General features: G+C 38.5%; 1 protein-coding gene across 1 annotated transcript; it reads left to right on the top strand.

Moving 5' to 3' along the window:
- Window positions 1-209: 209 nt before the first annotated feature.
- Window positions 210-17,552, top strand: LOC127756239 (cysteine-rich receptor-like protein kinase 27). The gene is made up of 7 exons (XM_052281633.1): window positions 210-852; window positions 12,349-12,530; window positions 15,506-15,668; window positions 15,701-15,778; window positions 15,866-16,082; window positions 16,185-16,329; window positions 17,313-17,552. Exons 1-7 carry the CDS (start codon window positions 210-212, stop codon window positions 17,550-17,552), a joined length of 1,668 nt encoding a protein of 555 aa, XP_052137593.1.
- Window positions 17,553-26,739: the final 9,187 nt, after the last annotated feature.

The following is a 26,739-nucleotide window of genomic DNA, read 5'->3' as shown; positions in this document are numbered from 1 at the left end:
TATAGGAAGATGTTGTTCTGGCGATAAATCAGGTGGCTAACCACGACACTCGAAGCCTTTGGTTACTAAACTCGGCCTACATTGCCCTCTTGCCTAAGAGGAGTGAAGCACTTCGAGTAGGTGATTATAGACCGATCAGCCTCATTCATGCCTTTGGGAAGCTCTTCTCAAAATTATTAGCAAACAGATTGGCCCCTAAGCTCCAACAGATGATCTCAAAAAACCAAAGCGCCTTCATAAAGGGAAGAAATATCCAGGACAATTTCCTCTTCGTCAACAGCCTGGTGCGCGAACTGCATTCCTCCAAAACCTCGGCGATCCTCCTGAAGCTAGACATTGCAAAAGCTTTGGACACTGTCAATTGGCCATACCTTCTTGATAGACTCAGACACCTGGGGTTCGGAGACAGGTGGATTGGATGGATCATCTCTATCCTATCTACGTCCTCTTCAAAGATCATCCTAAACGGGAAAGCAGGTGATAGCTTCTTGCACGGAAGAGGTCTTCGTCATGGTGACCCACTCTCCCCCATGCTCTTCATTCTGGCGATCAACCCCTTACAGAGATTACTTGCTAAGGCACAGGAAGAGGGCCTACTCCAACCTCTCCAAAGGCGGACAGCTCGTTTCAATGTAGCCTTGTATGCTGATGACGCGGTGGTGTTCACAAGGCCAGATAAACAGGAACTTCAGACAGTACAGGCGATTCTCCATAACTTTGGACTCTCAACAGGGATGGTCACTAACCTATCTAAGAGCAAAATCTACGCAATAAGATGTGAAGACCTTGACCTCCAAGATATTATCTCCCCTTTCCCAGCACAATTGAAGGCCTTCCATTGCACATACCTAGGTCTCCCTTTGCACATCAGAAAGCACAAAAAATCGGATGTGCAACCACTCATTGACAGGTTCTCAGCTCGGCTTCCGACATGGAAAGGAAAATTGCTGAATAAGACAGGTTGAACGGTTTTGATCAAATCCACCCTTTCTGCCCTCCCAACTTATCACCTTACAGTCTTCCCCCTAAAGAAATGGGCTGAAAAAAAGATCGACAAAATCCGGCGCGGATTCCTCTGGACAGGATCAGAACAGGCACAGGGAGGACACTGCTTAGTAAACTAGAAGAGGGCTTGCAGACCAAAGAACATGGGAGGGCTGGGCATAACAAACCTTGAGCTCTTCGGCAGTTCCTTAAGACTTCGCTGGCTCTGGCAAGAATGTACCGCAGTAGATAAACCTTGGCAGGGATCTGCCCTTCCTTGTGATGAAACAGATCGACAGCTTTTCAGGGCTTCCACGGTGATCACCTTAGGAAATGGCAACAGGACAAAATTCTGGCATGACAGATGGCTTGAGGGGTCATCCCCTAAAGAGCTATACCCTTCCCTCTACCAGATAGCAACAAGAAAAAACAAAACGGTGGCACAGGAGCTTCAAGACAACCGTTGGTTGAGACAGATGCGAAGAATGAACACCACAGTTCAAGTCAGAGAGTTCATCCCCCTAAGAGCAAATGGATGACACGATTATGTGGCGGTGGACTTCAAATGGAACCTACTCGGCAAAAACCGCGTACAGGATTCAGTTCGTTGGAGGCATCCAAGATAACAGGTCGGATTTCTTTTGGAAGGCAAAAGCGGAAAACAAATGCAAATTCTTCGGTTGGCTTATGATACACAAGAAGATTCTCACTACCGATAAGCTTCACATTCGTGCTTGGGACAACAGTCACATCTGCCCTCTTTGTGGTGTAGAACTGGAGACAGCCACTCACCTCCTCATGGACTGCTCCTTTGCAAAGCAAGTCTAGAGACTCATTTGGCAGAAAGCAGGCCTTCATATGCCGCTAGCCTCTCTTTTCAATGGAGACATGCTAGCATGGTAGACAGCTTGCAGGAGAGAGATGGTGAAAGAACAGAGAAGAAATTTTGATGGCCTCTTCATCTACACAGTTTGGGGCATTTGGCTTCAATGACATGCTAGGATCTTCAAGGGTGCTTATGGTGCAAGTCGTCGAGTCAATAATCGACATGTGCAAGGCCTATGATGGAGCTCACAATTTAGAATGAGTAGTTCTTGTATCCTCCTGCTAGTTGCTCTACACTATCTAAAAATTCCTGTCAACTCCTCTGTCAACACCTCGGAAGGGGGTCCCCATGGGATCCTTTTGTAACCTTACTTGTACAAACTCGGTTTCCCTCTCTTCTCCTTTTATGAAATAGGCAGAGCTCCTGCTTTTACCCCTCAAAAAAAACTTGTAGTGATTCTTCCCATTGGTGATAACTTGTTCAGTCAACAAGTTTATTTTATCTTCTTTAGATGACCAAACCTTCAACTTGATCAACTCTGCAAATGGCCTGGGCTCTGTAGAAATCAGCACTTTTTGGCAAATTTACACAACTGACCGGTACCATATGAGCTTCAAGATCCTCATTAGCGCATCTGAACAAGTACCTACTCCATTTATCAAATACTAGCCCTTGATTGCACCAGAAGGATAGCCATGGTTCTAGCTGCTACTCGGAAAAGGTACATGTGCAAATGACTCAAGAAGGAGGTACGGTTGCCTTGGTTGGAGAGCCCTAAATACCACCACATTTCGACTGCCTTGGATCAGTCTTGGAATTGACCATGGGTTCAAATCCATCTTGGTGACGTACCACGACATGCCCTGGCTGATAACCGGATAGAGAATGTGAACGCCTACGTCTTGTACTTTGTCTCAAGCACCTTGTGGACTACTTGTCAGCAATTGCTTTGTGACTAAACCGTTGAAGCTTGCATTGTAGGATCGAACAACAAGAACTAAGCCAACCACAGGGGGACGGGTTTGAATGGTTGTAGTACCAAAAAACCAAAACTTTTAGTGGAAATGAAAGTCACCCTCAAATTCGATGTCACGCGGTCTAACTGAAGTAGATGCGCCGGTCTGACCGAGATTGTTGCTCTGGTCTTACCGCCGAGATCAGCTGTTGTCACCTAAGGCTGACGCTGGTTTGACCGCCGTTACTCCGCCGGTCTGACAGTCGCGATGCCGTCGGGCTGACCGCCGGTATCTCGCCGGTTGGACCATCGAACCTGAGCAAACACAAATTGAAGATCTCTCAAAGTAGATGACAACTTTATTACTTCTTTTTGTGTTTACAAAGTGCAACAAAAGTACTCCTCATGAAAATCTCGGCTAAACTCGAAACCCTAACTATTCTCACAACTCAATGCTCTCTAAAGCGATATCGGGAGGCCTCACTCTCCCTCTCTATTTATACATGAGGTAAGCAGCCTAAAGCCATGAACCAAACTCAGACAAGAAGTCCTAATCCACCTAGGAAACCTTTCCGTACAAGAAACCAACTTTACAAACTCCAACAGTAGCAAATTTGGACTCCTTCCAAATTCGACTCCGCATCCTATACGCACACAATATCTCCATCGTGTGCCATTTGGAATCTTTACCAACCACGTGCATTGATCTTTAGCCTAAGTATCCCGTATAATATCTAACCGTTCGGACGTCACCTTATCTCCAAGTTGACTCCCGATCCATATTTCAAGACCAAGCTATCTCCAACTTGACTCATTGTTAGCAAACAACAGTATTACATACACATATTAATCACGGATATCTAATCAAACAACCCGAAATCGAAACCTACACAGAGTCAGCCGATCAGACCGTGGTCTGGCCGGTCTGACAGCTCGATACACGCCAATCTGATCGGCAACCCATGCCCGGTCTAACTGGACCAAATCATCCAGCAGCACCGATTAATCACCTGTAAAATCCAATCATCTCCAAAACCACTTCGCCAATAATCTCCAAATATCAAAACCAATAATGTCAGATACCAATTGTTCATCACAGAATAAGAATAAAAAACACTTTCATTTTACATGCATAATGAAGGCACAATAGTGAGCTTGGCATCTGCTTCAGCAAACACAACACAATCCTCAGTGACATTGTCACCGCCATCACCATAAACATCTTGACTGGCCTCCAGTGGGAACTGGATCGGTGTTACTACTGAGAGGTGCCGCAACTTCGGTCAGATCAGCGCTTGTAGTTGATTGAACCTTGATGTCACAGCATGTCTTGAGCATACTGTTGAGCGTGGCAATCGTCCTTGTGCACAGTTTGTTTGGAATATCACCGCTGGTTCCTCCTCGACTTGAGCCATGTCACCCTTGGTTTCGTCGGTCTCAATTGAAGACAATGTTGTTGCCGTGGCGAACAACATGACTGAGGGCATGGATGAACTCGTGGCAAGAACACAGGTTCAAGTGTAGTAGGAGTGCTCTCAGCCACAAACTCAGTGTTGGCGTACATCGGTCCTGACATCGACCAATTGGTAGGCATTAACTCTGCGCCATCCGTGGGACAAGCCCATGCATGCTGGACATCGAGAGGCAGTAGATGTTGCGGCCCTAGGTGACTGCTCGAGTCCTCTCCACATCACCACTCTATTGACGCGAAATTCGTCGTTCACATGAAAGCCGAGAATATCTGCTTATTTTCAGTGCACGTCGTATCAATCGTTTTTAGCGCATACCATTTATTTCGATCCTATATCTAATAAGATGGACATAGATTGATGATCAAGAAGCCGATCGGCCAGTAGAAACGTGAGATTTATGCTATCATCGTCTAGCACTAAGCTATGCATAATAAACAATAAATGCTATTTATCAAAGGCAATCTTGATAGATCAGACCGAACCGAAGATAGTATAAGATTGGAATTAATTGAGATAGATTTAATTGAAGATTATACAAATTTGAGTATAAGCCAATGCAACTCAAGATGCAATGAGATAATGTAATATGAACCAATCGTCATGATATAACGTGATAGATATAAATCTGATGGTTAAAATGTACATTGGCTGAGATATATGTTCCGATGTAAGTAAATTAAAGTGTATATCGACTAACTAACCGATATATCTGATAGCTCAAGTCTACAATAAAGATAACTCATCGTCTAGCACTACAATAAAATGTTGAATGAAAACCTATTGGCTTAGTAGAAATATATTTATTAGCAGTAATCTAATAGATCGGATCTAACTGAGACAATATATGATTGAGGATAATAAGAAAAACCTATTTAGCCGATAAATCTACACAAACGTGATAGATATATCGATCTATCTAAAACAACAGTACGATTAGTGAAACATCAACTTAGTCAAAATATAGGACCCAACCGAGAAAGTCCTAGCTAAACCTATAAAACTCCGAACGGACAACACATTTAAAGCTAGAATCAATATAACAGATAGATAATGCTCGCGTCAACCTAAATAGAATATTGGACTTAACCAAAAATGTTCTAGCCACGCCGATACAAGCAAGGTTGACGCAACTTACTTCCTCGCATGAGATCAAACTTAACCGATGCAGCCCACTCAAAACTAAGAACTTGCTGGAATAAAAGATGGTGACACGCCAAAAGTAATTGTATTGATCTGTGTAGCTAGATTACAAAGTCTTCGGGTGTACATATTTATACCCTCGGATTCATACAAGTCTTGATCAGATTCCTAAAGATAAAATATAAGATACGAGTACTTATCGGACACTAGACAAAACTTAAAGTTACTAAATTATGCCTAATTAATAGATAGAATTAAATTTTCATGCCATAGTTCTTCACGATTCTTTCTTAAACTCCGTCTTCTTGATAGGCTTCAATTTGTTGATTGACTTTTTTTCTTAACCAAATCCACTGAAGAACCGTAACGAAATTTTGTGTTAACACACTCATCCGGAATGAGATGATAATCTACACCCGCCACGCGTCGAGCGCTAGCATCAACAGTTCCTCTATGCTTTAGACGTTGCAGACATGGTGCACTACTTCGTCGGTCACTAGGTACTGGATGTGGCTCCCTTGGACATAAAGAGCAGTACCGAATAATACATACTATCAATAAACTCCTTCGACCATTGATCCACGGTGTACATCCATTCCCGATTTATCTATATTAAATAAACAAAAACAAAAGAAGTCTATGAAAATAAACCTATTTAAATAATCACATAATAATTTAAAACATTATAATTGAAATCAAAAGTAATGATACACACTTTTAATGAATTCTTCTTATTTCTAACGATTATCACGAGTTTTAAATGGACTTTATCAGAGTCATGGCTAATTATATGTAATTTCTATAAGTTTTAAAAGTTTTCTTAAAGTTCTAAACATATTTTTAATGCATTATACTTATCTCTAACTATTTTAATCATTTTTTAAATGGACTTAGTTTTCTATTCTTTTGTCTTATTTACTACTCCCTCCATTCTAAATTGATCTACATATTTCATAGATACACCAAGACTAAAAAAACTAATAACTCTCTCATACTATATTTACTCTAGCAACAAACTCAATACATGCACCATCCCCACTGTTTCCTAGACAATAGCAAATTAAGATATTGCATGTGGGTTATAAATACTTGTGTGCATGGATACATGCATCAATGTACATTTACTCCATTTACTCCAATGCACAAATAACGAATGGACTTAATGAATGAACAGAAATATATGATCATTTAAGAATAACCTAAAAAAACTATATGTAGATCAATTTGGCTAGACATGTGCTATTTTGGTTAATGAGTACTATGTAAATTATTTCACGACATTAATATATCATCACATAGCAATCCCGCAGATATTAATGTAATATGTAAAAATATATTGCTCAATTTGCGCCATTGATTTAGATTTTTTTCACCATCTTAAATACTAACTAGAATATTTCTACACGGTAAAATTTGTTCGACTTTAATTTACTAGAATGACAAAAAAATTATGCTTATACAAATCTATATATAAGTATATTAACAAAATAAGTATAGCAAGAATGCTCAAAATAATTAAGTTTTTAGGCCTATACCAAAATCACACACCTTTCAAGGAGCTATACACGTACACTCATTTATTAATTTTTTTACTAGGTTGCACGCACTTGTCAAGTTGTTTTACTAGTATGCTTATTTATTAAGTTCTCGCATTAAATTGCATCCACTTATTAAGTTAATGTACCGTAAATACAATTTACTCTATTAGATATTAGACTCTTACCCATTAAACTGCGGAGGATCAATGAGTCCACAATTCAAATACAACAAGTTAATTGGTGACCAACTATCGGACTTGGCCGAGCAGCAAAAACTTGTACAAATGGATGTCGTGTGCCTCCGACTTCCACAATGGCAGCATGTAGTTAGAGTCGAGCGGCCGACACGCGGAGGTGTCATAGGTTCGCTCATAAATATGGAAGATAATAACATCTATCATTGCTGGTCAGGGAGCATGGAGATCTAAAGCTACTGGATTTTGGCATAGGAGGATGATTATCAGAGAAAATCTTAAAAATTAAACTCATTTAAACCGATTATCCTATACTTTATTCTTTATACGTCATGACCATTAGAGTAGATTGATCTAAACAAATAAATCGGATCATAAGTGAGCAAATCCGAATCTGAACATTCTTAGACTGGTTGACACGTGAGCTTGTTCACTTTGCTACTATTTTCAACCTTACCAAGTTTTGGCATTGCTAAATTTTGGTAAGGTTGCTAAAATTTTGGCAAGATTCAATAAACTAAATGTAGCCACTTTTTTTTGGGTAACCTTGCTAAAAAAGGTAAGGTTGAAAATGGTAGCAAAGTGAACGAGCACTGGTGGAGAGATGATTTGTAGTCCCGGTTGGTAATCTCTTTGTAGTCCCGGTTTGATCTTTAGTCCCAGTTTAAATAACCGGGACTAAAAATCCATCTTCAGTCCCGGTTGGTGTTACCAACCGGGACTAAAGATAGCAGCACAGTCCCAGTTGGTCACCATTTTTTTTTATTTTCATTGTTTCTTTCCAAAGAGTTGCTCCTTCCCAAATCTCCCCAAATATTCCAAAATCAAAGTATCATCCCAAATCAATGAATCATTCACATCACAAATTCTCAAAAAAAATACAACTCAAATTCTTAAAGAAATACATCACAGATCCAAACATCAAATACATCACACATCATATACATCACAATATACATCATAGATCCAAACATCACAGATCCAATGAATTACAAGTTCTTAGATCCAAATGTATCACAAATTCGGGAAAAAAAAAGAAAATTGTGCTTCGCTGCCGCCTCCCGCCTCCGGCAGAGGAGAGGGCGCCGCCGGCCGCCAGCTCCCGCCACCGCCGCGCCTGCCGCCCGCGGCCAGCCGCCGGCCGCCGCCCACGGCCCGCCGCCCGCCGCCGCCCCCTTGACCGGCGCCAGCCGCCCCCATCTCGCCACCCCGCGCCCGACGCAGCCAGCCGCCGCCCTCCCGACCTGCGTCGGCCGCCGCCTCCCGCCCGACGCAGCCGGCCGCCGCCGCCTCCATCTCGTCGCGCCGCCCCGCCGGAGGGGAAGGGAGGGGAGGAGGGGGAGGAGAGGGGAGGAGGAGATGGGGTGAGAGAAGAAGGAAGAGAAGGATGGGAGGAGAGGAGGAGGGAAGAAGATAAGATAGAGAGGATGGCTGGATGGGAGAGGAGATAAGGATGGAATTAATAGGAGACTTGCATGCGCGCACATGGATAGAGGCTTTGTTTTACCGGTTGTAACACCAACCGGGACTAAAAATCCTAACTTTAGTCCCGGTTGGTGTGTTACCAACCGGGACTAAAGATCACGGGAGGGTCTGACAGCCCCTGACAACATACGAACCGGGACTAAAGATCAAATATGCCCACTGTAGCCACCAACCGGGACTAAAGATGATGGTTGGGACTAAAGATGATTTTTAGTCCCGGTTTTTAGTGGAACCGGGACTATTATGGATTTTGGTCGACCGACCAAAGATGGTTTCTCCACCAGTGAAGCCTATAATGCTAAGCTGGAGTTTAGTCCCATGACAATAGTACTACAAGTCCAGCAAGGGAAAGATGTCGTTTTTCTGCGTGTATGCTTGGCCTAAAACAACAGAAATATACTCTTTATCGACTTATTATATGTGAATATACCATTTAAAAAACATTGAAATATAGATGACTAGCCTATGAGAACGGAAGATACCATGCTGGTGTACTGTCGTCGCCACGAGTAGAGACAAGAAAGCAGTGGGGCGCGCGCTTTGACATGGTGTAACCTTAAGGGCACGTGAAAACAGCATGGTATTACTGGCTTGCGAAGCCTGAGCGACCGACTTCCACTCGCTGTCTAGCCTGTCATATCTCTCTATACACGAATAATGCCTCACTCTGATTATAAATAAATAGATTGCTATGACCAATTACATGAAACATCCTCAAAAATTGTTACTATAGAATATGTAAAGATATTTATAGTGCTATTATAAAAATTGCAGATGTTTTTAATAGTACTTTGGTATGTCATCCATGTATATATGAGTTAGTTTTTAAGTTTATTTGATTTTGGAAATACATACAGATCTTAAAAAGCTTAAGCTATTTCCATCATCCGTACTTTAAAAAATTAAAAGGGGCAAAAAAAAAAAGTCCGATTCTCAACGTAAAAATAAGGCATCCTAAAAAAAAAAAACTGGTAGCGAAAAAAAGTTTGATACATATACAACAGAAAAAACAATAAAAAAGTGAAAAAAAAGGTCCGATTCTTGATAAAAAAAGACATCTGTAAAAAAAATTTAAATAAACAAAGATAAAAAGCGCCGTATGTAAAAAAGCAAAAAAAAAAAAGTTTGATTCGTATACAATGGAAAAAAAGAAAAAAAGGAAAAAAAATAAAAACTGCGCCATCCAAAAAGAAAGCGATAAGAAGTCCAATTCATATCTATATCTATACCTAATAATAATCTCTTCTCTACTATTATAAAAAACAAAGATGTTTTTATCGGTATTTTGATACGTCATGTATGTATGAGCCGGTTTTAAAGTTCATTTGATTTTGAAAATACATATCCGTGCTTGAGACAGGTTTTAAGATACAGATCTTAAAAGCTTAACCTGTTTCCATCCTCTGTACTTAAAAAAATTAAAAAGGGCGGAAAAAGTCCCATTCTCAACGTAAAAAAGGACATCTGTAAAAAACTGGTAGCGAAAAAAAGTCCGATACATATAAAAATAAAAAAACAATAAAAAAGTGAAGAAAAAAAGTCTAATTCCTGACTTAAAAAAAAGACATATGAACAAAAAAGTTAAATAAACAACGATAAAAGCGCCGTATGTAAAAAAGCAAAAATAAAAAGTTTGATTCGTATACAATGGAAAAAAAGAAAAAAAAGGAAAAAAAAATGCGGCATCCATAAAAAAAAGATAAAAAGTCCGATTCGTATTTATATCTGTACCTAATAATAATCTCTTCTCTACTATCTTATCTTAACTACTTAAAAGATTTGTAATTTTTCTTTCTTCACACCTGATTTTCATCCATCAATAGAGGAATCCGGCTCAGGAACGACGGGACACGGACGTGGAAAAAAACTAGGGTTCTTCCGAGTTTGCTGGGATAGAAACTGAACCGAAATTCGCGGGATTCAGCACAAAATTGATGGTGCTTTCTTGAGGAAGGGATAGAGGAGATTGAGGGGAACCCATTTTTGCAACCAATTTGTATAGGGAAGAAAAGGGGGTGACGGCATTTGAAGGATTGGCAGCGCCGGCTTAGCACGTGCACGGGGTTCGGTCTGGAGCAGGAGGAAGAAGACGACACTGTGCACGTGGGCCCCGGGCGACAGAAAGAGGAGGGAGTGAGGGAGATAGTGTAGACTTGCTCTGCTGCTGTTGGGCCGAATAGAAAAGGAAGGAAGCAAACTGGCCGAAACGTGGAGGACACAAATTAGACTTTATCGGAGAGTAGGTAAAGCCAGCTGGAGAGGAGAGAGAGGGACCCAAATCAGACTTCACTAAAATTGGTCCAAGGAGGGAGGATTTTAATTACTTTTCCATTTAAATTAATCACTGAAATGATCTTGAAATTTTAAAAAACACTTTCATTTCTCAAATAATTTCAAGAAAAATCAAGAAAATAGTCGGACACTCAAAGTATTTTAAAAAATATTTATCTAGATCATGTAGTTACTAATAATTGTTTAAATAATTACCGAAATGTTCTTTGTATTGTTAAAATTAATAATGGGAGAATACTAGAGAGTATAATTAATCATCTAGAATTTAACAATGATTAAATATAGCCATGTTTTAATTAGGATATTTTATTTCTCACATTAAACTTCACTTATAAATTAATCAAATTTAATATAGATTCAAGAAATAATTTATTAAATAACTTACAAATCCCTAAGCAAAAATCAGGGTGTGGCAGAACACAAATCCTCAAAAAAGAGCATAACAACAAGCGGAACATATCAGTCGCATCCAAGACCTAACACACCTGAAATCATGAAAAAACATCCGCCATTTTCATTGCCACCGATCGGCTGCGCTCTCCTCACTTCACCTTCAAGATGGATGGCGACTCACATCCCTCTGCTCCAGACGGGATCCGCTAGCGAGATTTTCCATAATTTTCTTTCTGTTGCAACGCACAGGCATTTTTTCTAGTATATTATAAAAAGTGAAGATGTTTTTGTTGGTATTTTTGTGCGTTATCCGTGTATGAGTCGGTTTTTAAGTTCGTTTAATTTTGGAAATACATATCCGTATTTGAGACAGGTTTTAGGTTCGCTCACTTTTGAAAATATGGAAGGAGTCGTATAAGATATCTCTTTAAAAAACTCACATGCTAACTTGAGATGATTGGATTCCTAACTACAGCTTATGATTTTCTAGAAATATATATATCCAAGCAAATTCCCACAATGAATTTTACCAACTTTGCCTTAACTAAACCGTATAATAATAATAAGATTAAAATTACCTTCACCCGTTGCAACGCATGGGCATTTTTTGTAGTACAAGAAAAAGTTTTACTTGAAGTTTGAAAACTTGGAAAAAAATGGTATGCTAAATATTTTTTTAAAAAAGAAACACATGGTAGAAAATGCATAGAAATCAACTTCTTTATTGTAACATAATATTTTCACACAAATTCAACACTACATGGTTCAAAGTAATTTTAGGTTAAAATTTAAATGTTGAAAGGGTAATTAGAAGAAAATCATAGCCAATGCTGAAATAAAATACTAAAAATACATATTTAAAATGAGTCCAGGAATATTTAGAAAAAAAAATCACCACACATAAACCATCATAATAAAAATTCAAATAATATTAAGGTACCCCGGCATGTGCACGGGCTAGCTTCCTAGCTGTTCTAACGAATGAAAATACACTTCAAACTTCTTTATAATAGAGAATAGTATTTTTTTTCTCTTCTTGCTGCAAATTAAAACGCTTCTTGATGTTCAGCTGGATTTACAGAGATGTTCGCCGTCATCAGGGCAAGACGAAGTTCACTTCCTGTAGGAATCCCAAAACTTCCCCGTGTTCGACAGAGGGAATTAATGAACTTCAGTTTTATTGAGTTGGAGGCTGCTACTCATAACTTTGCAACAACAATTGGTCAAGGTGGTTCTGGAACTGTCTACAAGGTCAGTCCCAATTCTAACTTGGCGTCTTGGTTTGCTCGGGTTGGGAGCAATTCAGTTTTGGATCATGTTAGTTAATTTTGGGATCAATTATATAGCAACTATATATAGCAATGGCTCGTTAGTCCCAGTTCAATTATGTCAGGCACAACTATTATAGAGCCCATCAGTTTAGCTAATAAGTTAAAGTAAAAGCCAAAACTTGAAATTTTAAACTTGATTTTAAAGTTGATTTTAAGATTTTCTCAACGTAATTTCATTTAGCGTTGGCTTTTAATTTGCTACGAACATACATATAAAAGTTTTATTTATAAATTAATTTTTATTTCCTATAAGCCGTTTTGGCTTATTAGAAAATATGGATAACCGATGAGGCTCGTATTGTCCAATTCAAAATCGTCCACCAGATACCTTTCGATGTGTGGGATCATGCGCACATAAATAGCCATTTAATCTTTATTGTGTATTTGAACATGGTTGAAATGTTTTAGAATAATAGCCACGATGCAAGGAACAAACAGAAAATTGTTACAAGATAATTGAGCTATTGCCATTAAATTATTATAACAAAAAATAATTCATAGCAATATAATGTACTATTTCAATGATAATTTTTAGGCAAATAACTATATTTTATTGTAATAATTTACAGTCGTTATTTTATTTAGTATTTTTATTGTAATAGAAAATGATATATCACCACAAAAACATTATTGTTGAAAAAAAATGTTCTATCGCCACAATTTTAATTTTTTGGTAATTTGCATAGTACATGGCTATGGCAAGTTACTTTTCAATATTTTCTATTGCCACGATCAACAAATTCGTTGCAATAAAAAAATTGTCATCTCATAATTTAACATATATTTTTCATATGGACATAGATTGGGACAAATTTTATAAGAAAATTATAGCTCTCGACGAGATCTACAACTTTATAGGTGATAACTTTTTCATTTGAAATCTTTTAGATTCAATTCTCAATTAGGTAGGCTTAAATGGAACGATATACATTTTCTAACAGAAATGATGTCTAGGTGAGGTGAGTTGGTAAAGGAGAGCGCATGTGAGAATAAGTCTTGGGTTCGAATTCTAGCCAATACAAGTTATAAAAAATAAATAGTTATGATGATAGATTAATATTTGAACTTTTAATTTGGTACGTAGAATTAATGCCACATATGGAGTGGTGGCAATAATATGATTTTTTGCCACGTCCATTCCGTGGCAACATCAAAATTTATTACCATCAAATAAAAATCATTGCAATAACCTATTACCACCCTATTTATTACCACGGATAGCAACGATTTTAAAATTGTAGCAACATGTATATATTGCCACAATAGTATTGATGCCCTGATTTTTTTCAAGGCGACAAATGAATAGTTTTTCCTATGATGCATTGTTTGTCATCCATGCGATGATGTCAACAAAGCACAAACTAAACATGACTCGATCTACGGCATAGTACAAGAAACCGGACCAGGCCGGCGGTTGAACCGGAAAAAACCAGAACTAGGGACCTTGGCGGCTTGGTTCAACAAAAAGACCACCCTGCAATCGAACCGGTAAAAAACTGGTGAACCAGGTGGTTTTTATGGGAACCGGTGGACCGATAGCAGTTTTTTAAGAATCGAATAGATTTTTAATTTGTCCTAGCAGTATGGCATTAATCCAGGCGATGCTTGGCAATGATGACATGTTGCAGTCTCTTCCAAGGAGTTCTGGTGCTAGCCGTGTGAAGGAAGTGGCTCCTCGGTGGCTTGACTGATGCCCATTGTTGGATGTCGAAGCTGCTTTTCGCTTTGGCGACCTTCGTGCCTTTGGTGTCGCTGCGGTTGTGAAGTCGGCGCTAGGTCGCTTGGGCGCCTAGCTCGGCAATGATAACACCTCTTCTACGATGTGTCGCTTTTGTGTTTAGCCTGGCGGCGACGTTCTGTGTTTGGGCTCCGCCGTCGTTGTTAGTTGTGCAGCGGCGGGTTTTAGCCGGTTTTTCTGTAATTAACCATGCAATTGTATGGTTTTTGGGCCCGGTTTTCCTTATAAACTGGGTCAATTCTCTTCTAAATATAAAAGTGGAATAAAGTTCCACCTTAGGCTTAAAAAAAAAAGGAGTTGATGTGTGTCAGTGTGTAGGTGATTGATTGATAGCTTGATTTAGAGCCAACAACTTTGATAAAACATGATACTAGCATGGAAGAAGAAAAAAAGGCAGAGAATTGCTATTAACTATAATAAGTTAAGGATGATTTGTATAGGTTCGTAGGATTCGTTTCTCCTTATCTACCATCGGCACAGGCAACCAGTTAGGGGGCTGCGTGGTGGAGGCAGTCGCCCTGTGGATTTTGCGGAGGCGGCACGCGGTGGAGGGGGAGAGATGAGTGAGGTGGCGGTGGGCACGCGCTGGATTTGGCAGAGGAGGAGGCAGTGTGCGTGGTGGATGGGGAGAGAGGCGCACACAGTGGAAGGAGGGAGAGGTGGCAATGCGTGGTGGAACCATGGAAGGGGCCGTGAGGTGGCGGCGCCTAGGGTTTTTTCTCGCGTCGATTTTCTTTTTGGTGTGGAAAAAATTTTGGCGGTTTTTTTTTATTTTCTGGCACACCTAAATGAATTTGCCGCCCGAGCTTTCACCTCACTCTATATTAACTGTGAGATCATGATCTGACAGATGAAACATTGCTGACAGATGGATAATAATCATTATGTTCTCTGGATATATAATTTGTTTCTACTCATAATATTGCTGTCAGTTATTTTGATCCAAAAAATATTTAGATTTCCTAACATATAACATGTCTTATTACGCAGTATTGTCAACACATAATTTGCCAAAATCTATCAATAATTCTTTATCTTTACTGATAGATGGCTGCTGGTAATCTAGTGTCATGGTGTACTGTATGCCTCATGGCTAGTACCACGTTGATAAGACTTTCTTGGGTGCTGTTTTGACTGTGTAATTTTGCGCTTTTCAGGGTGTTTTATCTGATGGGGTTCAGGTTGCTATCAAGAAACATACAGATGGATTTCCATCTCAATATGACGAGATGCCCAAAAAGCATCCTTTGATCCTTCTACGTTCAATGCTTGAGCATAAAAATATAGTTAAACTTGTAGGATATTGCCACGAATACAGGGAAATTGAAATGCCGAAAGAAAATGCCACAAATGGGTTTCTGCCAAAGAAGAATTTCTTTTGCTGGTTGAAGAATACATGACAAATGGAAACTTGGGCAACTTAATCTATGGTACGCACTATAAACAGAAAATTTGATCCTAACTTTTGTTGTTTATAATTACTGATTGTCCCACTTCAAATTGTTCTGGTTTTGCAGGGGGGTTGCTTGATTGGTCCTCCCGATTAAAAATAATTGAAGGGATAACCCAGGGAATTGTTTACCTTCACACCCACTCCGAGAAACCTATAGTCCATCTGGACCTGAAACCAGACAACATACTTTTGGATTCTAACATGAACCCTAAGATTGGTGATTTTGGATTATCTAAAGAATTACAAGATGACGACATTAATGCAAGCGTTAGTGGAACACTGTAAGATATATGGCATTCCATTCGTTGCCTCTGAAATTATTTTCTTTCTATTTTCTCTACATACCCTTGATAGGATCTGAATTTGTATTTTGTGATATTTAGGGGCTTTATGCCACCAGAATATATTATAGAAGGTACTATCTCTTTGAAGAATGATGTCTACGGTTTTGGTGTGACACTACTTGAGACCATTAGTGGAATGGGTGAGTCTGGACGAGGTGCTCGTCATCAAGCTTCGATTGAGTGGGTAAGTACCTATTTGTTGAGATTTGTTCTTTTACTAATGAATTCTTATATAATACTCACTTGATCGAACTATATTGTGACAACATAATTATGACGTCCAAAACCGTGTGTAAAAAACAATAATCTGCACTACCTCCGATCTCGAAATGATGGCGTCCTAAATTGTGTGTAGTCACATGTCAAAAAAATTTGAAGTCACTAATAGATTCAACAATATCATGATTAAATTGTGAAAATTATATTAAGAGAATTTTAATGAAAAACTCATCGATGTTAAAAACATCCATCACCACTTTATAAACGGAGGTAGCAACAAAATAATTGGCAAAGTATAAAACTTCTGTTCACTACACCAACTAAGAATACACATAATTATATTTGAAAAAAAAGTATGAATTACCCCCCTGAACGAATTACCGAGTTATTTGCCTGGTTTGTATAGTTGGAGGTAAATAATGTCTTGTTTTGTGGTCTAAGGTGTAATACAGTCGACCACGATAGTTTAGGGGGTAATTAATATTTTTTTCCTCGTATCTGTGAGGCTCACTGGGTGGAGTTTTGCAATCACAACTCTACTGTCCGATATATGGTGCATGTTGTTTGTATAAACCTTTTAATGATCAAGGTTCACAATTTGTTTGTATAAAATTTGACTACTATACTAAGATACTCTCGTGCCATAACTAATTCAATATATTAGTGCACGGAGGATCGGTCATGAAAGGAAACCATGTGTGTTAATTACTCTGAGTAAACTTGTCCGATATATGGTGCATGTTGTTTGTATAAACCTTTTAATGATCAAGGTTCACAATTTGTTTGTATGAAATTGGACTTCTATACTAAGATGCTCTCGTGCCATAACTAATTCAATATATCAATATATTAGTACACGGAGGAGCGGTCATGAAAGGAAACCACGTGTGTTAATTACTCTGAGTAAACTTGTCGTACATGTTGATTCCTTTTTATTATCTTTCCCAGGCATGGAACGTACGTCTATCTGGAGGTATGAACAAGTTATTCGATCCCCGGCTTTGCGACGAATCTCAACTGAAGGAGATCAAAAGATGCATGGATATTGGACTGCTCTGTTCCCAGAACAAAGCGACAGAGAGGCCAACCATGCAGGATGTTCTTAAAATGATTCAGGGCAAGAAGAAGGTACCGACCCCCAAGCAACCAGGCTACATCAAACGAGCACGGGCTGCGGGGCCGTTGTAAGCATGTCTGCATGTGTAGTGATAAGCGTCATGGTTTGTGCCTATCACCATGCCTGGTTGTTGTTTTTTAATTTTCCAGAAGGAAAAACTGTTTTACATCTGTGACATGCGCATCTCTTTGGATTTGTTAGAAAATAATAAAACACCTGATGCTCTGATTTATGTGAGCTCAGTTATACATATTATTAATCTGTATATTGAATAATTTATCATATTTTTTTGAGATTTTCATCATAGATTGTTAACGGGTATCGTCATCTTTGAGGTATTCATCCATAGCATTTCTATGTAACCCTAAGGTTGGCCAGGTCTTTTACTGCGATTGTTGCCAGATGACCGATTATAGAGGTTTTTCTCTGTGTGGCATTAAGAAAGATGGTGTCTGCCTCTGTGCCACTAAAAAGTTTGAGCCTCCCTCTCTGCCATCGTCGAACTTTATCGCGCTCTCCACACCATTCCGTCCGTTTTTTGTCGTAACGGTGGGTAACGACGCAGCCAAATGACTTAGTTACCCTTAGGCTTGAGAGACCATTTCAACAAGTTTGTTTTCTTCTGTGCCATTCGGAGGACAGCCGCAGGCGTTTCTTTTTGGCGGCAAAGGCAGGGCTGTTTGACGCCAACTGAGCCTCTGGCCCTTCTCCTCCTACACATGACACCTCAGCCCTTGTACTTCCCACTCCTCCATCTCCATCTCATTCACCTGTCTTCTTCTCCAACCATATCCCAAGAATCCAGCAGCTATGGTAGTAGGGTGAAGCGGGTGCTTTGCCCCAATTGCCATGTGCTTGCAAGCTGGTTCATCTCGACAACAAAAAAGAATAGCAACTGTGCCTTTCACAAGTTCCCTTATTTTGTAGTTTGTGTTTCATTCTCTGCTCACATCTTGTCTTTGGTTTTTTTTTGTTTGCTTACAATTAATGTGTTAATGGTTTGGCTTTCAGATTGGAGGCTGACAGTATTATCAGTGGGAGGATGAAATGGTGGACACTGGAGTGCAGACACCTCATGCCCCTACTCCAATTCATGCAGTTCCCCTAATGGCAGTGGCACCACCTGGTGGTTTCCCTACTGCAGCTCCACTGGCTATCATGCAGGAAGGTTCTCAGGCTGCTAGAATTGTAGGCAATGCACAAGTGGGCAATAGGGTGATGCAGTAGCTTAAGGTTGTGTTTGTTGCTGCCTGTTCCTGACCGGAACAGTGCACACGGAAAACGGAGCGGTCCAATAGCACGTGATTAATTAAGTATTAGCTTTTTTTTCAAAAATGGATCAATACGATTTTTTAAGCAACTTTCATGTAGAAACTTTTTGCAAAAAACACACCGTTTAGCAGTTTGAAAAGTGTGCGCGTGAAAAAAGAGAGTGGGGACTTGGGAACTAGGGAAATGAACTAAGCCTAAGTGGCTTGAAAAGATAGTCTATATTTGCATTTTTCTTACTTTGTATGCTATTTTTAAGAAGTAGGTGGTTGTGTGTGTGAGTAGTCATGGATAAATGGATGTATGGATGGATGAATGAATGAATTTTCAATGTTGAATGGTGAAAGTGTAATTGTCCAGAATGAAACAACATAACATAACTAGTCGTTTCCTCACATAACTAGCTGTTTCATCACATGATAGCACTAAATGTCGGCAATAGACATGACTTAGCAAATACATTACTTGTTTGCATCCACATAACAACATGGCAAACTAACAGAACAAAAGAAGAGTGTTTCATCACATGGCAGATGTTTTTCACCATCACAGAACAAAAGAACAGTTATGCCAGCGACTGAAAGGGCAAGAGCGACATTTTTCCTGCCTAGGCCCACATGTCAAAACTGCCAAACTGTTAAACCCAAGCAGAATAGCGATGGAATGGTGTGGAGGGTGCGATAAAGTTCGACGATGGTGGAGAGGGAGGCTCGAACTTTTTAGTGGCACAGAGGCACACACCATCTTTCTATATATTGAATAATTTATCATAATTTTTTGAGATTCTCATCACAAATTGTTAACAGGTATCGTCATCTTTGGGGTATTCATCCATAGCACTTCTGTCTAACCCTAGGGTTGGCAGGGTCTTTTACTACGCTTGCTACCAGATGATCGATTATAATGATGACCGACAAGCATCCACCTTTTAGTGATATAGGCTTAATTGAACAATTTGAATTTAGAAATATGCCTTTGTTGAATCGCTGCAAGCGCCAAGAGAATATCACCTTTGATAATCTCCCAAACGCCTTGTAGAAACAACCCGTAAAACCATCGAGACCATAAGCTTCGTCGAGGCGAAAAGACTTAACAGTAGACCATATCTCATCGTCGAAGAATGGCTCATCAAGGCATCAATATCAAACTTTTTATCGTCAAAATCCGGGAGATCCAACAAGAAATCCCTATCACGTGCTGACTTTAGAATATGCTCGTAGAACTCAAAAACTGCCTCATGTTTTTCTTCCTGAGAAGTGACAACCCGATCATCCACCATTAACTTAGAAATGATTCTTTTTTTTCTTACAGTAGCAGGACTGATTAAGAAAATAAGAGTTGTTGGCGTCCCCTTCACTAAGAAAAGCTATCCGAGATCTTGACCTAGCAATAGTACGCTCAAGAGATGCCAGGCCAAGAGATGCCAGGCCAAGGCAGTGCAGATTCAATTTCATTCTTAACCATTCCTCCCCAACAGTGAGAGGTCTACTATCTCTGGCAATCTTAATGCGGTTGAGGATCTCCTTTGCCATCGAAAGCTGAATCTTAAAGTTGCCCACCTTTTTCTAACTCCAACTCTGCAATCCATTTGCCCAATCATTTTAGCTTGAGGAATAAACCCTCAATTGCACAAGAGGATTGTATAGGAGCTACCTAGATCTATTGCTCGACCTCAAGAAAACCCTCGTTTTAGGTGAAAAAACTCTCAAAGTGAAATCCCTTTTTGCCCCCGAAAACTTGTGCGAAGGCAAAACAGGGGCAATGATCTAAGACAACCGATGCTGAGCTTTGTAACAACGAATCCAGAAACATCTCCTCCCAAACTGTGCAAAAAAGGCTCTATCCAATCTGACCAAAGTTGGTGAATCTCATTCGTTGGACCAAGTGTAAAATCAAAGTGTGTTTGGTCCTTATTATGTGAACAATTGGCATATGGGATTATTGGTTTTGATATTTAGAGATTATTGACGAAGTGATTTTGGAGATGATTGATTTGCAGGTGATGAACAGGAACTGGTGTTGACTGTTTGAACCAGTTAGACCGGGCAAGTGCTGCTAGTCTGATCAGACGTATGTGTGCAGTCGGACCGGCCAGCTCGTGGTCTGATCGGCTGACTCTATGTAGGTTTCGGTTTCGGGTTGATTCTTTGGATATCCTTGGATAGTTCATGTTTATGACTTCTATATGGATACTATGCATATGTAATACTGTTGTTTGCTAACTATGAGTCATGTTGGTGAGAACTTGTGCTCAGATATGGTTTCTTGGTTGCTGCATGTGTAGGTGGTTTTGATGCCTCGGGAGAGTATTGCCGATTATGGATCGGAAGTCAACTTGGGAGAAGATGACGTCCGGATGATCAGCTAATCCGGGATGCTTAGGCTAAAGATCAATGCACGTGGTTGGTGAAGATTCCATATGGCATATGATGGAGATATTGTGTGCGTATAGGATGCAGAGTCGAATTTGGAAGGAGTCCAAATTTGGTACAATTTAAGTTTGTAAAGTTTGTTTCTTGTATGTGAAGGTTTCGTAGGGGATTAAGATTCTTGTACAAGGTTGGTTCGTGGCTTTAGGATGCCTACCTCGGGTATATATAGAGAGGGATGGTGTGTCCTCCCGGTATCGTTTTTCTGAGAGTAATATTGAGAGAATAGTTAGGGTTTCGAGTTTAGTAAAGATTTTTGTGAGGAGTGCCATTGTCCAACTTTGTAAACACAGAGAGAAGTAATAAAGTTTCAATCTACTTTGAGAGATCTTTGATTTGTGTTTGGTCGGGATCGACGGTCCAACCAGCGGGACACTAGTGGTCAGACTGACGACATCGGCATGGTCAAATCGGCCGGAACACAATGGTTAGGCCGGCGACCAGTCATACCGACAGTGCAGTGGCGGTCGGACCGACCCCCGGTTAGACCGGCAGTACCCCCTCGGTCAAACCGACCTTGGAAAAATTTTCTAAAAATTCTCAAACTATTTTCACACACAGATATATATCTATTGGATCTATTGGTCATGTGTCTTAGTACTGGATTTCTAAATTTCTTTTATCTAACCGCAGTACTGAGGCTTTGGTATCTTCTTGTGTGTAGGCTTTGGTGGCGAGGAAGGAGAACGTGTGATCGTAGATTCCGGTTGTTCACAGCACATGACCAGTGATAAAAATTGGTTCTCCTCGCTCAAACAGGCACCCAAAACGGAATCGATTATCTTTGGTGATGCTTCTACTATTGTCGTTCTTACTACGAGATGTGTCAAGGTAAGTGACAAGTTTGAATTGAAAAACGTAGCTTTGGTAGATTGTTTTGTGTGTCAAGGTAAGTCTATGTATTTTTTTGACATGAATGTAGAGAGTACAATTCGGAATAGATACATATGCAATACTCGGTTACTGATTCTGATTATTTCACTTTGATAAATCATGTATGATTGTTGTTTTCCAAAATAAAATACTATTTCCAAACTGAAAAAGAATCCTTATTTACTATGTAAGCAATCTATAGGGTGTCCAATTGATTTTTTTTCTTTTTTTCTACGGTTAATGTGGTACCGTCTCGGATTGACTTTTATTTTTTTCTTATTTTCCTCCAATTAATGTGGGATTTTATAGGCCATAAGAGCAAACGTGGAGGCTTATTTTTCTATTCCTTTAATAAATTAATAGATTCTATTTAAGTTAATCAAAGTCCCAAAACCCGTTCCAATGGTTATAATATCATGTCCTTCCCTTGAATCCTTTGAATGCCAAAATTGGATCTAAACCCCAATTTCGTTTATTTGCATTTATTTTCTTCGGATCCATTTTCATGGATCCATTTTCATGATATTTCAACTTTATCCGAAACACCCTGTAATAGTCCCTTCCTTCATAGCCAAAAAAACTGCCGATGAATTTTAATATGTGACGACAATTCTAAATCTGTTTTCAAAAACAATCCATCCATCCAAGCAATTTCTCGAAATTCTATAACTAATCCCTGCACCCCGTAATAACCATGTTGAATTGGAATGTCCAATTAAACAGTCCAGTTTCAAATTTTGAATACAAATTACATTCCAATTCAATCCTTTTTTCATTTCCAAATTACAAAATTCCAAGCAAATATAAAACAAAAATCCTGTTCATTTGAGGCCCTAACTCTCCTCCTAGCCCCTCTCCCTCAGCCCTCAGCCCAGCATAGCAGCCGGCCGGGTGGGGCTAATACGCGAACGTTCGCGGATCGCGATCACTTTCAGACCACAAATCGACTTTATCATCTACTAGTATCACCTTAACCTTCTACGCTTACGCATTTTAATTAGGGATTAGTGGCATGATTTGCAGGCAGCCAGGCACCTGCATGCACACATCGAGCATGCAACCATGCATGCTGCCACTTAATCAGCTGCATGTATCATGTTGTTTCTACCGATAAAACTAGTATGATCTGTAATTAAAGCATTATACTACGTAACTAGGCTAGGTAAATGTATTTTTATTTTATTTTATAGCAACATCTTCAATTCAATAGATTTTTTACCCATTTTTTTAAGCTTTTCATTCAAATAAAATCATATTCAAATTACTAGCATCTCTACTCACAAACTTTAAACCCAAATTTAAACTTTATACATACAAACTTTATATATAAAAACTTTGATATAGAAACTTTATACATATATAAACTTTTGACATTTAAACTTTATATAAATAAACTTTCGATATACAAAATTTATACACAGATGAATTTAAAACGAAACTAAAATAAATTCAAAAATAATAAACTATTAAATTTCAATTGGGTCAAAACTAACCTAAATAAAAAGTGGCGGATGTGGGCACACATTGAGTAAGAATTCCCAAGAATCTTTCCTATTCTTGTGCATGTGTTGTTCAGAAAAAAAAAATCACATACGTGATCAATCCCTAAAAAATCGGTGATTAAAAAGGAAAAAAAAAAGATATACGTACACAGTTTAGCTATAAAAGAAAGGACACTGCATTCAAGGGCCCCAGCTGACGCGTGACAGCCTTTTCAGTCGTGCATGTCAACCTGTCCGAGCCGTTCGCGGTAAAGTATTAGAGCGAACGTTCGCTTATTAGGTATTTCGCACTTTTTACCCTCCTCCCTCCTGGGCCGACACGGCCTCGCCGGGCCACCTGCCCGCCACCTGGTAGACAAAATGCCAAGCTGGGCAAGCGACGCGCCGAGCCGTCCCACACCACTCGCACCGCACCGTGCGCTGCCCCACAAATCTACTTTGTGTCCAAGTGATTGAATGGCAGGATACCTATGTACGGAGGGATGATGCTGAATAAGATCGATCAACTTGATCACCTAATGTGCAATCCGCGATGATGAACAAACACATGCCAGCATAGTTATTCTTCTAGCCGTATTCCCGTTGTGAAACCAAGAAGCTATAAATTTGTACTACTTTGTTGAAAAAAAAAAGGCAAACTCTAACTACGAATCTGGACACGCATATGTCCAGTTTTGTAGCTAGGATTGGACTTTTTTTTTTTTTTTGGAACGGAGGGGTCTGTAAGCTTCCAATAATTCTATGAATAAATGAAGTGCCAGTGAGTGTTTCTTTGTGAGTGCACACAATTATATATTATTGCTTAATGATATTTTGGGTGATTTTATATAAGGAAGTGTTCATAAATAAAATAAGGATGTATAATACCCCCATCATCAGTGAAATAATGATAGTAACAGCCCTTAATTAAATAACAATGCAATATCACGATCGTTAATGAAAACGATGACATAATATCATGGTCACTAGAAAGGTAGCCCACGCTTTTGCGCGGGCATTATATGTTGAAGGGTAATATTATATTTTGTTCAACAATTATCTCATAGATAGTCAGCGAATGTCCTTTTAAAATATATCCCGGGTTCTTTTTTTTTAGCATTTCTCAAAAACCATTCATTCACTTTTGAATAGATGATACATTAACTTCATACAACTTTTGTATCAAATAAATATTAAACTACCGCTAGGTAATTATCATGCATATCATGCAGTACACATGCCGTGTAAATACGGCTAGAAGCGGAAATTACAAGATCAAGTTACTCAAGGTTCTTGTGATTGAATCACCTCGTGAAGGCGTAGATTAAATCAAGGGTAGATTAAAAATTAGATTTTTTTTCCCTCTACATAAGTTCAACAATATTTTCTCTATAGTTTTAAAGAACATTAAAGGGTTTTGGTGCACACAAATACTTACATAATTGCTTGGCTTTGTAGTGCAAAACATAAAATTGTTTGAAGTTAATTTCTTTCATTTTTGCATATTCGATTGTTTTTGTTGAAACAATAATTTTTTTGTAATAAGACCATAATTATGTACATTTAATTAGTATGTATAGTTTACTTATAAATTTTGAAGTTCTTTTAAGTAAAGTTTTTTCTATTATGTAATACGGTTATATCAAGAATATAGTTTGTCATGTAAATTATAATCAATAAGTTCCATACGATTTATAATCATTAACTTTGTACCATGACTATTTAACAAAATAAATGGTTTGCCTATATTTTTTTAAGTTAAAAAATAAGTACATATTCCCATCCCTTCATACTGCTGTCTTTGTCATTATTCATAATCAAAGAAAAACTTTTTTATACAACTGACACATCATGCCATCACTCGATAAAATATAGAAGTAAACTATTTATTTGTCATTATTTTGAGTCTGCTTATTGCTTTGTGACATCCTCCACTCACTCATTATCTTTTTATAGTTGTATAGACCATATTTTATATAAATTTATCTACTCATTTATTTAACATGAGACCACGCCGCTCCTCTCTCATGCGTCGGACACGTGGCACAGAATGTTTTTTTCCCAAAGTATGTTCTTAATTAACACATGTAAATAGATTATTACATGTGTAATATATGTGTGTAATATATATGTATGTGACATCGGATAATACTTTATAGCTTCGTCATGTTTATATACATAAAGAGAGAAATTAATTATATTCAACTCGCGGTGCTAGATTTTTCTCCGCTCTACACCACATATTCAATTTGTTTTCAAGTTATTAAAAAAGCCCAATCATTATCTAGTTAAGATTTGATACGTCTTCACCTCGGCAAAGCAGTAGTGTTGCAAATGTCATGATCACCTTATTTGCCACAACACTTTACTTTATCATGCGCGTGGAAGGCAAAGATACGCACGTGCGTTATGTTAAGGTGTAGAGAGAGTTCGTCTTCCAAGGCTTGGTTTTTAAATAAAGATAGATCTAATGGACTAAATAATAGCTCCATCCGTTTAAGTGAAAATTGATGGAAACTTTTTTTATTAATAAATAATATAAAATAATGGGTACATAACATAATGGTGTAAACTTTGTTTTCAAATATTGTAGAGTAATTCATTTATGTCTAGTTGTCTACTTGTAAAAGAGTTGTATGCAGATATATTCTATTTTTTTAAAAGTGACCTTTATTAAAATTTATTATCACTTTTAATAATAATAATAATAATAATAATAATAATAATAATAATAATAATAAACGTCTCAACTATAGACATTGAAAAGAAAAAAAAAGATTACATACTAACGCACGTACGTCCGTACCATGGAAGTTGAGATGGGACAGTATAGTCACTTTTGGTTTTTCGTTTTATTTTAAGATAATCTAATATAACGGTTTATAATATTAGAACCATTAATTTAATTGAAAACCGAGGGATAAATGTTTTGTTTTTTCTCAGATTTTTTTTAATTTGTTAGAGCGTCACGTGATGGTTTAAGATCGTTTTGAAAAATATTAATGGACTTTTAATATATAACAGAAAACGACGGAAGGAAAACTTTATAGTTAATACCATAACGATGAGAAAAATAATGACCTCTAACGATCATATTCGGCTTTTTATTCATGTCGTTAATACTACTTCCTCCGTTTCATATTATAAGACTTTATATTTATATATGTTAATGAATCTAATTACATACATACGTGTGTATATATATA

This window comes from Oryza glaberrima, chromosome 12 (genome assembly GCF_000147395.1).
Source record: "Oryza glaberrima chromosome 12, OglaRS2, whole genome shotgun sequence".
NCBI lineage: Eukaryota > Viridiplantae > Streptophyta > Magnoliopsida > Poales > Poaceae > Oryza > Oryza glaberrima.
This window is presented reverse-complemented; position numbering and strand designations above follow the sequence as displayed.

Excerpts from the sequence above, each read along its gene's own strand:
- LOC127756239 (XM_052281633.1), top strand. The coding sequence starts at position 210 with ATGATCTCAAAAAACCAAAGCGCCTTCATAAAGGGAAGAAATATCCAG. Across the intron at positions 15,669-15,700 it reads ATATTGCCACGAATACAGGG|GGGTTTCTGCCAAAGAAGAA; the intron begins AAATTGAAATGC and ends AATGCCACAAAT. Across the intron at positions 16,083-16,184 it reads GCAAGCGTTAGTGGAACACT|GGGCTTTATGCCACCAGAAT; the intron begins GTAAGATATATG and ends TGTGATATTTAG.